At 42.3% G+C, this 16,267-nt stretch overlaps 7 protein-coding genes across 7 annotated transcripts; 2 read left to right on the top strand and 5 right to left on the bottom strand.

Annotated features, from left to right (window-relative positions):
* Positions 1-610: 610 nt before the first annotated feature.
* Positions 611-3,746, top strand: Bfra_010974 (putative ankyrin repeat protein; the record flags this gene model as incomplete). Its single annotated transcript, XM_037341303.1, has 3 exons — positions 611-1,089; positions 1,139-1,993; positions 2,048-3,746. The coding sequence occupies 3 exons, from the start codon at positions 611-613 to the stop codon at positions 3,744-3,746; spliced, it is 3,033 nt and encodes a 1,010-aa protein (XP_037188722.1).
* A 1,319-nt stretch (positions 3,747-5,065) lies between these two features.
* On the bottom strand, positions 5,066-6,191 carry Bfra_010973 (putative aldo keto protein; the record flags this gene model as incomplete). Its single annotated transcript, XM_037341302.1, has 3 exons — positions 5,066-5,668; positions 5,725-5,823; positions 5,880-6,191. The coding sequence occupies 3 exons, from the start codon at positions 6,189-6,191 to the stop codon at positions 5,066-5,068; spliced, it is 1,014 nt and encodes a 337-aa protein (XP_037188721.1).
* A 1,004-nt stretch (positions 6,192-7,195) lies between these two features.
* Positions 7,196-8,170, bottom strand: Bfra_010972sa (uncharacterized protein; the record flags this gene model as incomplete). The annotated part of the gene is made up of 1 exon (XM_037341301.1): positions 7,196-8,170. The coding sequence occupies one exon, from the start codon at positions 8,168-8,170 to the stop codon at positions 7,196-7,198; it is 975 nt and encodes a 324-aa protein (XP_037188720.1).
* Positions 8,171-9,897: 1,727 nt separating this feature from the next.
* Positions 9,898-11,270, bottom strand: Bfra_010971 (uncharacterized protein; the record flags this gene model as incomplete). Its single annotated transcript, XM_037341300.1, has 2 exons — positions 9,898-10,955; positions 11,099-11,270. The coding sequence occupies 2 exons, from the start codon at positions 11,268-11,270 to the stop codon at positions 9,898-9,900; spliced, it is 1,230 nt and encodes a 409-aa protein (XP_037188719.1).
* Positions 11,271-12,003: 733 nt separating this feature from the next.
* Positions 12,004-12,679, bottom strand: Bfra_010970 (uncharacterized protein; the record flags this gene model as incomplete). The annotated part of the gene is made up of 2 exons (XM_037341299.1): positions 12,004-12,043; positions 12,096-12,679. The coding sequence occupies 2 exons, from the start codon at positions 12,677-12,679 to the stop codon at positions 12,004-12,006; spliced, it is 624 nt and encodes a 207-aa protein (XP_037188718.1).
* An 831-nt stretch (positions 12,680-13,510) lies between these two features.
* Positions 13,511-14,011, bottom strand: Bfra_010969 (putative sister chromatid cohesion protein ctf8 protein; the record flags this gene model as incomplete). Its single annotated transcript, XM_037341298.1, has 1 exon — positions 13,511-14,011. The coding sequence occupies one exon, from the start codon at positions 14,009-14,011 to the stop codon at positions 13,511-13,513; it is 501 nt and encodes a 166-aa protein (XP_037188717.1).
* A 324-nt stretch (positions 14,012-14,335) lies between these two features.
* Positions 14,336-15,807, top strand: Bfra_010968 (putative 40s ribosomal protein s6 protein; the record flags this gene model as incomplete). Its single annotated transcript, XM_037341297.1, has 6 exons — positions 14,336-14,344; positions 14,482-14,552; positions 14,609-14,972; positions 15,085-15,252; positions 15,303-15,390; positions 15,509-15,807. 6 exons carry the CDS (start codon positions 14,336-14,338, stop codon positions 15,805-15,807), a joined length of 999 nt encoding a protein of 332 aa, XP_037188716.1.
* Between the last annotated feature and the right edge of the window lie 460 nt (positions 15,808-16,267).

The raw sequence follows: 16,267 nt of genomic DNA, 5'->3' as shown, positions 1-16,267 counted from the left end.
GTCTATATAAGTTACACTTCTTGACGGTCTGCTATGATATTCTAATTGCGGCTATTCTGGCATCGATGAAGGGGTTCGAATCACGCGGAGATTTATGTTGTCTACTGTCTTTAGGATCCCAGCAAAGATCCCGTGAGAGACTCAACTCAATTCAACTCATTTCAATCGTACTTCAAACTGGCAATGAAGGAATTAATTCTTTCTGGGCTCATGACTTCGCTATCTAATAGTGTCGCCACATATCCACGAAGGATGCATTTTCTGGAGTCGCTCCACGTACACAGCCGTCCTGTAAGGTACTCACTCTGCCACAATCTAACACCCAACCAAGTGGCCGACCGTAATCAGCACAGTGAGTGTACAAATAGGTATTCTCTGACGTGATACCATTATTCTTTTGGAATTTGTGTCCCGTCAACTTTTTTACGATCAACTTCCACTTCTTTCGCTAGGATTCGAAACTCGTCCGCTTCATGGGTGTGTTCCTGTCAGCCACACATAAAGGTCACACTTCCATCCCTTGACACAATATATATCCTCAAGCAGAGCGGCCTCCCGTCATTTTCATTTCTTTTCCCGAAAACTTCGATATTATTCCCAACTTCCAATTATGGAAGCAATAGGAACCATCAGCAACATTGCTGGCATTTTATCCGCCGGAATACAAGTTTGCGAGGGGCTAATCAATTATTACAATGCCTGGAAAGGTAGTAAAAAGGAGAATGCCGAAATGATTAAGTCTATCGAAGGCCTTTTGGCGAACTTTGCGCTACTGAAAGCAGTCTTACAAAGTCCGGCTTTCGATAAGACAATGACGATAACTGTGGAGTCTAAGATTTTGGACTGTGAAGACAGTATCGCAGAGTTGGGCGATGAATTGAAAAAGGTCATGGTCTGCAAACCTTCTGTCGTAAATGCAGATGATCTGATCGTGAGAAAAAGTCATGACAACCAGCGCTTTAGAGACAAGATGACGGAACAGGGAAGAAGAATTTTATATCCGTTCCGGAAAAGTACATTGATGAGGTTACAAGAGAGCATCGAACACGTGAGGAGTAACCTGGTTTTTGCTATGGATATTTTGAATTTGTATATCTTGAATCCACTCAATGTTTCAAAAAAGCTAATCGCCGTCTAGGTCTACGGTATCGGCGACTGCAGAGAAAGTCGTCGACATTTCGAAACAAGTTACAACGATTAGTGACAGTGTAGACGCTATTATCACTCAACAGATGGATAAAGAGAGTTTAAAGGTTCTGAAATGGTTATCAGCAATAGATTGCCACTCCAAGCAACGTGAAACATTAAGTCGAAGACAAGAGGGCACCGGAGAATGGCTTTTTAAAAGCCAAGAATATCAAAATTGGCTAGGTGGAAAGGATAAGTTACTGTGGTGCTCAGGCTCCCCCGGAGCTGGCAAAACAGTGCTTACCTCTGCCATTATTGATGATTTGGAAACGAGATTTTCAGTATCGAATGTCGGAATAGCATTCATATATTGCAACTACGCAGAGAAAATAAGCATCGCCGAATATCTCACTAGCATTATACAGCAGCTTATCCGACAACGATATGTAATACCGGATTACATTCTTGATTTATATCACAAACATAGGTCTATGGGAACCAATATTAATGCCGCCGAAGCTGTTCACTTGCTGCACACATTAATATCCGAGTTCCCTCGCTTGTATATTGTGGTTGACGCCCTAGACGAGTGCGAGGAAACTAAGAAAACAAGGACGAATCTCATTCGGCAATTACAGAATTTGCCCTCGAATGCACATCTCCTCCTTACTTCACGTCGCCTCGGGGATATTGAAGAGAAGCTATCTGACTATCCGCATCTCGAGATTAGAGCTAGTGATGATGATGTTCGAGTGTATTTGGAGGCACGCATAGATATGGAGGAGAATATCCTAAAATTTTGCAAGAAAGATCCGACGCTACGAAAGACAATCGTTGGAAAAATAGCTGAAAAAGCTCATGGAATGTCAGTCAAGCCGAGACCCCCTGCTTCATGACATATGCTGATCTATCCAACTAGGTTCCTTCTCGCCCATATGCACATAGAAGCTATAGCTTCAGAACTGAAGGTCAGTCGTGTTAGAAAAGCGTTGACTGGCCTGCCAGAAATCCTTGACAAAACTTATGACGACGCCATGAAAAGAATCATGGAGGGGCAAGAGACGAACCGCAAAATCTTGGCCATGAATATTTTGATGTGGCTCTCTTGTGCAAAAAAGCCCCTGACTGTGCGCGAGCTGCAGCATGCTGTGGCTATCATGGAACTCGACCCTGATGAGAGCGAATTAGATGAAGATGATTTTTACGATCAAGATTTGCTTTTGACAGTCTGTGCTGGTCTCGTGGTAGTCGACCCAGAAAGCGGTGTTATCCGTTTGTGTCATTTTACTCTCCAGGAATACTTCGAGCGCCATCGTGCAAAGTTCTTTCCTAATTCTGGTGTGTTGATTACTCAAGCCTGCATCAGATATCTATCCTTGGACAACTTCAAAGAGCCCGAACGTCCGGACCGCGAAACAATCAAGACTCGACTCAAGGAGTATTCTCTATTATCATATGCGAGCCAGTATCTCGGTGTACATGCTCAAGGTGCAGCGGCACTAGAGCTCATGGACGATATTCTACATTTCCTCAACCAAAGAACGCTCGTTAATGGTGCATCTGCTGCTATGATGCCTTTCAGCATACGACATACGATCGAATTTCCTCCGCCAATTGTCGCTGCTGCTATGTTCGGTTTGCCAACAATCGTCGGCGAATTGCTTAAGGGAGGAGCAGATATTGAAGCAGTCTGCCCCAAGGACTTCACACCTTTGTTGATAGCAGCGGAATTAGGCCACTTTTCTGTGGTTCAACTTCTCATCCATTTCAAAGCCAACCTTTTCGCTAAAGATTATCAACAAGAAAATGCTCTCCACAAAGCTGCGCGAAAGGGACATGTAGAGATCGTAAAGCAACTTGTTTCTGCCCAGCCGTCTTTGATTGAAATTCCATTTGAAGAGCATTTCAACAAGACAGCACTCCATATTGCCATCGATCGCCGGCATGAAGGAGTTATCAAAGCTTTGATAGAAGCTGGAGCTGACGTCAACGCATCAGATGAATTGAGTTTGACTCCATTAATGAAAGTGGTAGTAGATAATCTTCCAGATGCCATTGATCAGCTTATTTCAAAGGGAGCATACGTTGATGCGAAAGGGTTTCGCGAACATGCTGCATTATCTATGGCAGCGACGGCAGGAAATATTGTGGCCGTCAAAAAATTGCTAGCAGCAGGAGCTGAAGTTGATGCTGGCAAGGATACTTTCTCTGGTACCGCATTGATTCGTGCCGTCAGCTCGGGCCACAAGAATGATGTCCTTGTTGCCAAGGAACTTCTTCTGCATGGTGCGGATGTAAATGCTGTATGTAATGGAGAAACAGTTCTCATGCATTCTGCTTTGCACCCTTCTGTCATGAAACTTTTAATAGAGGCAGGTGCTAATATCGAAGCAAAAGATGATGAGGGCGAAACCGTGTTACATAAGGCTGCAAAGGTTGGCCGTGATGATAGTGTACAAGTTCTCATTGAGGCGGATGCTAATCTCCATGCCAAGACTTTCGAAGGAAACACAGCTTTGAATTTGGCTAGGCAATTGAGAAATAGAGGTCCGCATCCAGAAGTCATTGCTTTGTTGAAAGGGGCGATGAAAAAGAATCCTCTTGGTACGGTCGTTTAGGCGATGAATAAAATGGGAAGTAAAGAATTCAACCAACAATAATAACGCAAACTGCAGAGAGCGCCCTCTAAGAATCAAGGATAAGAGAATAGATATCTTCAAACTTGGTCTGGCCGCGTTACTGCGTAAGCTGTTCCAGGCACTGATTTCTCTCCAACAACCTTCGAAACTCAGCTACAATTGGTATCTATTGCGGTCTCCCTTTATTGATCCAGAACTAGACAGGTCACGATATCTAAAGTATATAGTTACAGATGGAGACCGAGAGACTTAAGTCTGAAACGAATGGATGGCTCTAGTTGAACTAGGGCACTGTTATCAAAACAAAACATACAACAAAGCTTCTCAACAGTTTTTGAATTCTTGAACTGATTAATTCGAGTGCAAACAGCCTGTAGTCATTGGAAACCAAAGATGAAAAGTCCAGCTCAACTGTGAACAGTATATTGATTCTCATCTATGCCTCGCAAATCTTCCATTGCTATTAGCCCAGTATAATATTTCTCTTTATAAAAACCCTATGCTTCTAACAGAATTTCTATCTATACATAATGCAAAGCAAACTATCAAAGCTTCATAATAATAAGAGCTACACACTTCATCATCCGGCATCCTACATCAATCTTTTCTACGGTAAACAGTAAACCGTAAGCCAATAAAATAAGCCTGCCCCCATTAGTCAGATTCTCCCAACCAAATATTCCATCCCATTTTGTTGCACATCTACATTCGGCCCTTTTAGACTTCGGGCTCATTAAAAATATCCTGGAAAGTGAGAGTGAAAGTAATGGAAGGATTCTTTGTTGAGGTTGAAGGATCAGCAAGATTGTTTTGTTGCATGTCTATATTCGGGCCTTTTGTCACTTTTGGATATGGGATGGGCTGAAGTTGAAATCTGGGGTACAGATTGTTTTGTTTTGTTTTGTTGCACATCTGTATTCGGGCCTTTTGAGAGTTTGGGTAAAGGGTGAAGTTGAGGTCTGACTTCTAGATATAAGGAGTTGGTGTAATAATGGGGGATAAAACTTTCTGTGCTATGTCTCATATTTAGTATCTAAAAACCTCCATGACAAGCGATGGACATTTCTTCAAAGCAATTGAACTTTTGGGGGAACTTCGTCATTGTAGGTGTTTGAGAATTGTTTATCCTTGGAACCTTTCATGTTGTCTTTGATATATACCAAAATTTAAGATTACCTGTCTTCACGAAACTTTCTTATATTCTTGAGACATGTAGAGGATACCCATAAGCACCATATTTTCTGATTGAAGAAAAAAGCACAAATCTCTTCTCTTACTAAAATCCAAAATTGCACAATCTACAAAATCCCACCTCTATCCTCAGCCAACAAATCCCAAATTCCTTCGATCTTCTGCACCACTTCCTCAGACAGCGGTCCGACAGATATACTCTCAACATTCTCTCTTATCTGAGAAATTTTGCTAGCACCCAGAATAATCCCATCCCCATCTCCCAGTTTCGAATGATGATAAATCCATCTCAAGCTGGCTTCTCTTCCAGAGATACCTAATGGTGCTAAATTATTCTCTAGATCCTTCATCGCTTGTTGCAATTTAGGAGCTCCGTAGAGGTTTTGGAATGCTTTTCCGAGTGGATGATCGTCGCTGAATCTGGTGCCGTTGGATTTTCCCGCGCTGTAGTTTCCGGTCAGGAAACCAGCCGCTAGAGCTCTGATATGATTTTGATTAGTAGTAGGTCGAATAGGAAGAAGACAAGCGACCTGCCTGAACGCAAAGAAAGACATCGAATTGGCTCGGAAGATAGGGAGCAATTCTTTCTCCATGCCTCGAGTTATGAGATTGTAATCTCCTTGATATACAGACGGTTTCACGAAGCCATTTTCCTCGCATACCTGGATGAAATCTTGGAGTAACTTAGGGGGGAAGTTGGAGACTCCGAGCTTTGTGTAATTAGTATCTGGACTTGTTAGATTCATGAATGGTACGGAGAGCTCACTCTCTTGAAGGACCCATTTTTGAAATGATTGTTGAGGACTTCTGCTTGGTCCTTCAATGGAGTCGTCGGGTCAGGTTGATGACAGTATAAAATATCGACCTTGTAGTAAAATAAATCAATACCGTTCAAAGACAGCAATTATATCAGGACAATACCTGATCAACGCCCAAACGCTTAAAACTTGTATCAAGCGACTTCTTTATAGCCGAAGCTTCGAGTTCACCGCTCCCGTAGCCAAGCTTTGTAGCAAGAATTTTCGTACTGATAGAAAAGCCTTGAGATGTAGCTCCTACTCTTCCAAGAAGCTCTTCGGATCTTCCATGATTTGTGGGTGGATATCTTCCTGCGGTATCGATCTGGGAAATATTCAACTCTTTCAAAACTTCGAGAGCATCTTGGACGGATTCTTTGGTGCTGAAATCCATCCCAAAGGATGCAGCACCAAATATGAGAGAGGGATGACTCATGATTTTGTGCTGCGGTGGATATCACTAGATGATGTTGGCGAAGAAAGTGAAGTGTCTGATTGGAGCGAATGCGATAATATAACATAGGATAAAGTTTCAAAATTAACAATGAATATCGAGAACGATATGCAAATGTGGAAGTAAGAGAATACAGATAAACTCTTCATGAAGCACGTATGATATATTGAATCCCGGAATTTCTCTTTGAAAATCGGTGGAATATCAAACCGTTTCAAAAACCAACGATTGGCCAGCCCAACTGTTGGTCCAATTTTCATGTTGAATTTCCCGCTTCAGTTCTGGATTCTTGAGATGTTGCATGGAGCTTGTATTTCGGAATTATCGATTCATCTGTACATCTGTAATGGAACATGGTAAGAATAGTATAGAGTATTCAATAAGTCGACTGTGACTGTGGAGGGAAGTGAACAATGTAGTGGATCACTCGGTCGCTGATTAGTCAGTGCTTACACACATGTAATTCGACCGCAACATCATGAGTTCTCACCATATGCTACAAAGCCTTTTCTTGTTTGGGATGACTTCGAATGTAATTCTTGGTATCTTTTCTTCTTCACGAAACTTCGAGTTGCACTATTCATGCTTCAAGATTCAAACTAATTCATTGTTTATTATTATTCTGAAGATTTAGGATCCCGTTTGGATAAGTCAATTTCGAATTTGCATATGCAAAATTCCGTGGGATCCCAAAACCATGACATTGGCATCTCCTGCCTTCGCTAAACACTAATTACACCCATTGCGCCCATTACACATTATTTGTTCCGAAAATGGCAACAACTCCTTTTTGCAGTCCCGAGCATGTAGACCACGAAACCCATTAATGCAGCAACATTTGATTGCGCCATTTGACCTCGAGATGAATCGAAAAGCACACGATCCCAGTTAGTTATATATCAAGATAAACATCACTTCTTGCTACAGCTCGATAGCCCTCCAGATCCCTATCCCAGACCCTGCATTCTGGTAGGACATGTACCTCTCTACTCGATATCGAATCCTTCGCCGAGTCTTTGCCTGGTTTGTAAATCTTCGAAGCTGATGCGTTCAACTTTTGGTATTGTAATATGGATGAACTCTTCCTTTCTTGCAAGCCACTCTTCTTTATTGTCAATACCTGCAGCTAGTCTTCTCCACTCCAGTTTCAAATCATCTTCGGTATTAGTACCAGGCCTATAGTCCAAGAATCTCCACCATATCTTTTTGACCTTCCAAAAGTTTACTAATGTCATCATCCAGTCTGGGCTCCAGCTCCAATCCGATTCTCCACCAATAGCCAGAAACTTGACTTTCTCGGCCATTTCGTCGATAAAAGCGGTGTCTAAGCTGATATCATCTCTTTCTTTACAGTATCTTGTTTCAAAGAGATCGTTCAAAAACACATTGTAGTTTATATTGTATCGATCTCCATCTTCGTATCCCCACTTGCTTTTTGAGGCGATCATAATGGCTCGGAGTCGTCTACCGATTAATTCTCCTGGCTTTTGCGTGAAGAGTCCCCACGCACGACGGCTTCGAAAGTGAAGAGTATCAACGTTGAAATCGATGCAAACTGTCAATTTTTTGCCTCGGTTCAAAAATTGATAATGTTTCAAGGCTACTTGTCTTGAAAACGAACAAGTATGTAACAATGCTGGAATGTTCTGAATAGCAACAGCCCTCTCAACCTCCAAGATCATGTGGTGATCTTTCGGATCATGAAGTCCCTGCTTTTCTCTAAAATGTTTGTCCTCTCGCTTTTTCTCCCAGGTTTTCTGGGATGATTCTAGTTCCAGAGCAAGGTCATCCCAGATTTCAGAATCTTCCATCTTACTAATTTCAACATCGATGGTGATGATCCGAGGACCTGGTAAAGCGTACGTGAAAATCCTGGTGCTAACCTCAAGGGGAAGTCTCGAAAATGAGTCAGGTACTTGGGCAGCGCCTTGCGCATGACTTTGTGGTACTTGAGTAGACATAGTGATTGGCAAGCTTTATTTGATTTAAATTATTTCGGGTAGGAGTTATGAGGATATGAATCGGCCATAAAGTCTGGAAGTCCTAGGGTATGATCACGGTGAAGGGTGATCACTTGACAAGTAAAATAATATTAGGGTTTGGGACACGAGATTTCGAGCTCGAGGTTGAAACTCACAGTATTCTTGACACGTTGTAGAAATTTGGAAATTATGATACAGCTTTCGTGCAGCTGTTCGAACCTGTATCTTGGTTGATATGTTTTGATGTCGCTTAGAGTCTCAGAATGTAAAGAATGTTGCAAGAAATGCAATGATTTCGAAAACTTTGCCGGATTGTGAGCTGAGATTTTGGGGTGTGTTTGGTTAGAGAATATGAATTGAGAGAATATGAATTGAGAGAATAAAATAGATTGTGAGTGGGAGCTAATTTTTAGTATACCTCCACCAACCCCCTTTGGGGCTGACAAATACCGCAGTGACGTAAACGAGATAGATCTCTATAATGACACGTATTATTTTAATCACGAGGTTCTTTCCAATTCATGGTCCGCACATGATAGAAGATCAAGTTGGCATACATCACCTACTCATTGGAAAGTAGAATCCAACAGTGAAGAAGGCCTCGGCTAATGAGGTTGACAGGTTAGTTGGTATGTGTCAAGATTAGGAATCCTCTCGACATTTTCTTGAGCGGCTCTATCACTCCGTCGACCATGTGACAATGATGAAGGTAAGTTCAGGATTCAATCTTGCCTCAAAAGGCATCTTTCTGCCAGACACAGATAGAGCACAATGCTTCTGTCGAGGTTTGACGACGTAATCAAGGTCAGTAGAATGTGCGAACGAGGGTTGGAAAATATGATTGGATTGCTTAGAAATGGTCAAAATCAATCTGAATTTCCCTCCCATCACGAATCAAAACTGTAAATGTACGTCTAACCTCGAATCCTTAAGCTTTGCATTCACTTTGACCGAAAATATCACATCATTCCTTCTGGTCAGTTCGAAAATCCAATGCTGAGTATTCTTTTACTACTGTGGGAACTTTGTACGTCAAGCCAGTGGTTGGGCGTTCGATTAGAGACCTGCAAGACTTGCAATACTTCTTCAGAGCTTCAGGGTCAAATCTGTTCTATCATTTGGGGGCGTAAAGTGTTGATTCGAAAAAACCCAACTCTAAGCGAACTTCATCCATATGTACATACCATATACAAAAATACTACGTAGATATCCGCGTCACTTTACACCGAAAGGGGCAAAAAAGAAATTGCGGACAAACCAATGCAGACTCCATGTTAATCAACCCAATCCACCGCTAGCGTGAAGTGTTAGACATATGCCAGGGGTGTCTCAGCGAACGGTGTAGGCGGATACATCACGTATTCTTTCAAGGTTGGAAACTTATCAAGTAAGCCATGAAACTCATATCGTTGAAGGGCTGAAAACTTATTGACAATATAAAGGGCCAAAATCATTGGGTTTCTGATGTAGAATGCACAAGGGAAGAATGTATTCTTTACAATATAGGGTTCTTGTTGGTCACAAATATCTTTTGATATTCTTCTTAGAGGGAAAGTTTCTTGGATAAGTTTTCTTCACTTTTGATTTATACGTCTAATGCTAGTTCTTTGATCAAAAACTTCTTGAGCCTTCCCATGTTAGTAGACCATCCCGATACAATATTGATCTCTTCGTTAGATCTCACTATCATCCATCACTCCCAGTACTTACCAGCCAAGCTCAATCCGAGGATCCCTCTCTCCAAACCTCTCTATGAATTCCTTCTTCGACAAAAATTCTACCTCCTCAAACGCCTTGTATGTCAAGTGTCTCATGATATCCTCTTTGAACTTCCAGCGGTCTTCCACCCATTTAGGTCTTTTCTGATGTAGCGTATCCGAGACCAAATGACTATCCATTCCCAACACCAAACTATCGAGCTTATTAAAGCCCCAGTCCATGTATTGAAGTGCTTTTATTCGCAGTTTTTGCATTCTTTGAGTCTGTTTGACTGCGAATTTTTCGGCATTGATTTTCTCGGGTAGTCCAAACGATTCGGTACCAATTGCAACGTTTTTGATGTAATCATCTAGACGTTGTCTCGGATTCATGTCTAGACATTTTACACAGGGATTTGGACGATGCCAACCCCGATTATTATGTCTGCAAACGACACATCGAAGATGTAACGAGATATCTACCTCATCCTCGGGAATTATGACGCGACGGTTTGCTTCCATCGCAAGTCGGATGGATGTCTGATCCGTCTGCACAAATGCGAATTGTACACAGAAAGTGTTGAAAGTGAACCAATCCGAAAAATGAAGTGTATCCAGGTCCTCGCGAAAATAGACCGGTTTCTCGGTTTCGAGAATAGACATCAGGAAATGACTCTTTGAATAGAGTTCTTGACCAGCGTATTGACCTTCTTTGTTGACGTATAGGGAAGCGGGAATCTTGTACGATGGTGCGGGTTGTGCTGTCCATGGGAATTTAACACTCTTTTGGAAGGAACGAGTGTTTTGATCGTCGGTAAGCTCCATGTGATGTAACAATTCCGTAACGTAATTACAGCGTGAATTTTTCTTAGGATTCTCGCCGGTATACTTTGCGATGATGGTGAGACTGTGTGGTTCTCCAAAGTCTTCTTCATCTTCTGCGTGATATTTCCATATCGTACAGCGAACTTCTGCTGGAAAGTCGCTGGATCGATGGAAAGTTCCAGGCTGAGAAGATAGTTGTGCTATGTTATGTGCATAGTTTATGTTTGCAGAAGCCATGGCCGCTGTTATTGCAGGTCAGTTGAATGTCATTGCGAAAGAGAGAAAAGTGCGAGTTACGTACGTGTGATGGTCAAGCTTTGCAAACATTATTTTGCAGGAGATGTGCCATACAGACCATTATGCTGTCCACTTGATTAATATGTACATTCTGCGCCCTCGGCATATGCGGATTGATCCATTCCCATAGAAATATCATTGTCCATCTCAACTGTGTTGGTCGCATTTACGTCCTCACCAACCCCATCTATACCACTTCCATCGATATTCATATTGTCCATACCTTCCATCGCATGAGTACAAAGACTTGTACTGGCCATTTTTTGTCGAGTATTTGCCCGTTCAATGCAACATCGGCTGAGCTTGGTGAAGGACTTATTTTGTGTAATAAAACGTTGGGATTTGTGGGAGAGATCAAGTCACTGAAAATTAAAAGCGAAATAAGATAAAGTCCTGTACTAAATTACTTCTGTGATTGGGAATCATGTGATTATCCGAAAAGTATCGTCTGAATTGACAAGTATATTAAACGGGGATCCAGTGGCGATAGAATGAAGTAGAGGTGCATCAGGTAATGAAAGTACTGATGTAGAAGCACCGCACCAGACAGCATGATGAATCCAACCCTTTCAATACCTGATCTCTGGTTGAGCAATATAAGATTTGTCGTTTGAAACTCAAAATTGTGTTGGAAATATTGAAATTTAACAACAACGCTATTCCCAAAGGATAATGACTGGATTGTCAACTACACGCCTTTATTGCTGTCCAGCAGTAACACCATATCGGAAAACCACCCCATATAGATTACCAAGCAAGCCGCTCACCATTCTCCCAACCGCCAAATCTCCCAATATCATATCCATACAAATATAATCAGTCACCATCACACCTATTTTTATGCAGGTCATAATGCGCCTCTAGACCCCAGCAAAGATGTATAAAATCTTGCCAGCGGCTTCTCGAAACGAGTGATCTAGACTTCACATCTGTGAGAAAACACTCATCAGTATTGGAAGTATTTAAAGCGTTAAAAAACTTTCTCACGAACCTCTAGACAGAAGCGTATTGCCATTGCGCCGAATTTTGAGATCTATAGCATGGATCGTTAGTATTGGCAATGCCAAGATCAAGACTGGGTATACGGACCTGATTTTGTACCATGATATTGTTCAGAGTCTGTGGATGATTCATGTGGGTCGATATTTGTTGATTCACCTTCATCTGCATTGTCCCTACTCGAAGCAGCAAACTTTAGAAGATGTCCTGAACTCTCGAATTCGGCATGCTGTCCATTTATGCGACGGAGAAGGTCTCCAAATTTCTTGATCAAAACTTCAGCTACATGGTAAGAATTTTTGTGTTCAATGCTGGTGGTTACAACAGAAATGTCTCTAGGATGTGCTCGTCGCTTATAACTTGACGCGAATGGACTTGGCGGCAAATGTGGCGCACGATTCAGACCGCCAGCTGGTCCAAAGGAGATTGCTTGTACGTTGCTTGACATGATGCCAATACCGATCAGAGCTGGTGCATAGATACCTAGTGCCGGAAGGGTGGCTATAAGAGCGATATTTTGGATTGTTGGGAGAAAAGATAATGTTGATATAATGGAGGATTGCTTGAGGTGGGTAGTTGTAAGGATTCCAGCATGAGACTCCATGAAATTATGTGCAAAAGAAAGGCCGAGGCCAATAAAGGATAACGATAGTGGGAGGATGAATTTCATGTTGAAGGGTGCTTGATATACTGCTGTGGTAGAGCTTTTATTTATCCGTTCTTCGATGATTTGGGTTGTCGGATATGTTTCGGTTGAAGATTGAAAGTAAGAAAAGAATGAAGAAAGTGTCCTTGAAATAGCTCAATAAAGAGATCTCCAAAAGATTACATGTGAATGAAAATGATTCCGAATTCCATGATTTCTATATATTTTTTATTGCCTAATGCCTGTTGGTCCGTTGCTTACAGCAATTTGGTTTGAATCATAATTCAAATGGGATTTATTAATCATCATTACTTTCTTACAGAAAATATTTCGTAGATGTGACTGTGTTTCAATACATCAAATATAAAAGCATCATGGCATGAAGCGAGCTCGAAAATATCTGTCCCATTATTCACTGAATTCCATTCGTAGAACGAAAATCATTCGAAGAGTGCGCCCGATCTCACCCCAAGTCGAGATCATTCTGCACTGTCCATGGTTCCGTGTAAAAAGGTCGAATGGCTTCCCAAGCTAGTAAGATCAAAGTCTAAAGCTTCGGGAACTTGATTCCTGCCCCTATATATTGTTTGGCGAGGTGTTCACTGCAAGATCCCGATCAAGGACACGCTTGTTTTGTGGTGGTTCTCTGGTAATGCTATTGTACATCGAAGTACCAAGACCAAGTCAATCTTGGGCAAGGATTGTGGGTAATGAGAGGTCCACAGTGTGAGAGAGCTGAGTGGCGCGTAGTATGTCCATGATTTTTTTTGGGTATATAATCATGGTAATTGAAACGGCAATGTTGCATCGATTGCACTTGCTCTTTCTCGAGCGAATAGTTGATAACTCCAAACTTCAAGTGGTATCAGTGACCATAGCTCCTACTGGTTCTGGTCTTGTTGAAAATAGAATCTTCCATTTCACGATTTCAACGATTTCCAATTCATCCCCAACCTCTGACTCGGACTCTTGCATCGAGACATCACCATTTGTCTGTGATGATATCTTAGGGTCCCTCTTCCTAATAACAGCATAAGCCTTTGGAAGCTTCTTGACCTCTCCCGTGAGTCTTTGGTGCTTGCCCACGTAGAGATAGACACGCTTCATCCACTTGGGATTATCTGGATTTTCTGGGTCATATTCGGGGAATATCAGGCGACCAATCGGAGTCTGGAAACTTTGTTCTGAAGAATTTGAAATTTTCGATGGGTCATCATCCTCAATGTCCGGTTCTGGAAGATTTATCGTTCCTTGAAGCTCTAGCAGTGCGAGTCCAGATGGGGTTTGAAGAAGCCTCGGTAGTGGGTTTTGTATGGTTTCAATTGGTCGATCGACACTCGTATGAAGGGAAATCATGATTGAGACTTTTGAGATGATAGTTTGTGCTCGACAAAAGATTTAATCACAGTTCATTATTCGCGCGACGCAAAGTCAACAGCACAATTATTAAAATCTCAAGAAATTATCGAGCATGTTTGTAGGGCCTGGCAGAATGTTTGACCGATCCGATGCTGCAGATCACATGATCTCGGTTGTTGATCCACATTGAAATTTCGCGCTAAGGATACTAGCGTCTCGCACTGAGAATTTCGAACTTTCCAAAATTTCGAAGTCTTCATTCCTCTCAGCGACAAATCACCGACGACAACCTCGACCACTTGACCACTTACCACCGTCAAGATGAAGTTGGTATGTATTCCATTATGCTGGAATTGATTGATTGAGTATCTGCTAACAAACTTTGATTGATAGAACATTTCATTCGTACGTTTCGAACCCATTTAAATGAACACGATCGAAGAATTCGAACTGACAATATTCAACAGCCTGCCAATGGCAGTCAAAAGCTCATCGATATCGAAGACGAGCGCAAGCTCCGTGTCTTCATGGACAAGAGGTATATCTTTTTCGCGACACCGAACACACCGAAAGAATCTAATTTTTGTTCGACAGAATGGGCGCTGAGGTTCCAGGAGACTCCGTCGGAGACGAGTTCAAGGGATACATCTTCAAGATTACCGGTGGTAACGACAAGCAAGGTTTCCCAATGAAGCAAGGTGTTATGCACCCAACCCGTGTCAGACTTCTCCTTTCCGAGGGTCACTCTTGCTACCGCCCACGCCGAACTGGTGAGCGCAAGCGTAAATCCGTTCGTGGATGCATCGTCGCCATGGATTTGTCCGTTCTCGCTTTGAGCATTGTCAAGCAAGGAGAGAGCGACATCCCAGGTGTCACCGACGTTGTCCACCCAAAGAGATTGGGCCCCAAGCGTGCCACCAAGATTAGAAAGTTCTTTGGGCTCACCAAGGAGGATGATGTACGTTTTCCCTACATCATTCCGCCCATCACTCTCAACCGCTTCGTGCTGGTGCTTGAGGATGGAGTGTGAGAAGTAAATCCAAAGCGTAATGCTGATATATCTGGGTTAGGTCCGTAAATTCGTTATCCGTCGTGAGGTTCAACCAAAGGGTGAGGGCAAGAAGGTCTACACCAAGGCACCAAAGATCCAACGTTTGGTCACCCCTCAACGTCTCCAACACAAGCGTCATAGACTCGCACTCAAGCGTCGTAACGCTGAGCGTACCAAGGATGCTGCCGTAAGTTAAACCGTTATCCTTCAATAACTCGCCAACTGACATTTTTCCAGAACGAGTACGCCGCTATCCTTGCCAAGCGTGTCTCTGAGGCCAAGAACGCCAAGGTTGATGCCCGCAAGCGCAGAGCTTCTTCTATGCGTAAGTAGAGGGTTTTCACGATGGGTAATAAAATGGTAGTCTTTCTGGATGTTTGGCGAGTGGAATGAATTCTCAGCCGGGTTCAACAGGTCAAAAAAGCATTATACCAGGATGCTAGATACCAATTTAAAATGGACTGCATATTACTACTTAGGAAGGCGTTTCTGGAATGCAAATGATGTGCTATTAATATGTTTTGATGTTCCCATATCTTATCAAATGCAGTGGATGGTTCCTCCTACTGAAATCTTGTCCTTCGGCTTATCCTTTTTGACCATCTCCCCCTTCCCGACTCGCTTCACTTTGCACATATTAGTCCTACTCTTTGCCATTCTCCCATCCTCCAATCCTGTTGCTCTTGCCCACCTTTTCCTTGTCGATATTATGCCGAACTCTTACTCGGTTGGTACTGTTTGAGATGAATGCTAGGCCAGAATCTAACACATTGCCGAACTGGATTAGTATCGAATCCACATATTCTTCATTCAAAATCTTTTACTGACGATGACTTGAGGATTGTAACGCCTCCAAATGAAACATCTATTGGAAAGAGAACAAACGAATGATCTGTCTTTCCAATTTTGTTTGAAACTCCATCTTTCACACAATTATCATGGCATTTGGAAATTCCATTGCAACTTTGGAAAGGTTGCTTGCTTGTAACATGGGTTATAGAGAACATTGTCAAGTAGAGCCAAATACAAGGAGCCCAGACAGACAATCTAGATGTCGTCTCTTTTCTCTTCTCCCCTATCAAGGCACATGCGTGAGTACCTACCTAGTCACATACACATACACATACACACAGCAAGAGACCGATATTGATGCATTTACATTTTCTCTGATTCCCGCGCACCTATGTATATATGGAAAAGAC

The sequence above is a fragment of the Botrytis fragariae genome (assembly GCF_013461495.1).
Source record: "Botrytis fragariae strain BVB16 chromosome Unknown tig00000223, whole genome shotgun sequence".
Classification (NCBI taxonomy): domain Eukaryota; kingdom Fungi; phylum Ascomycota; class Leotiomycetes; order Helotiales; family Sclerotiniaceae; genus Botrytis; species Botrytis fragariae.
The sequence above is the reverse complement of the archived record's forward strand: the minus strand, read 5'-3'. Positions and strand labels throughout refer to the sequence as shown.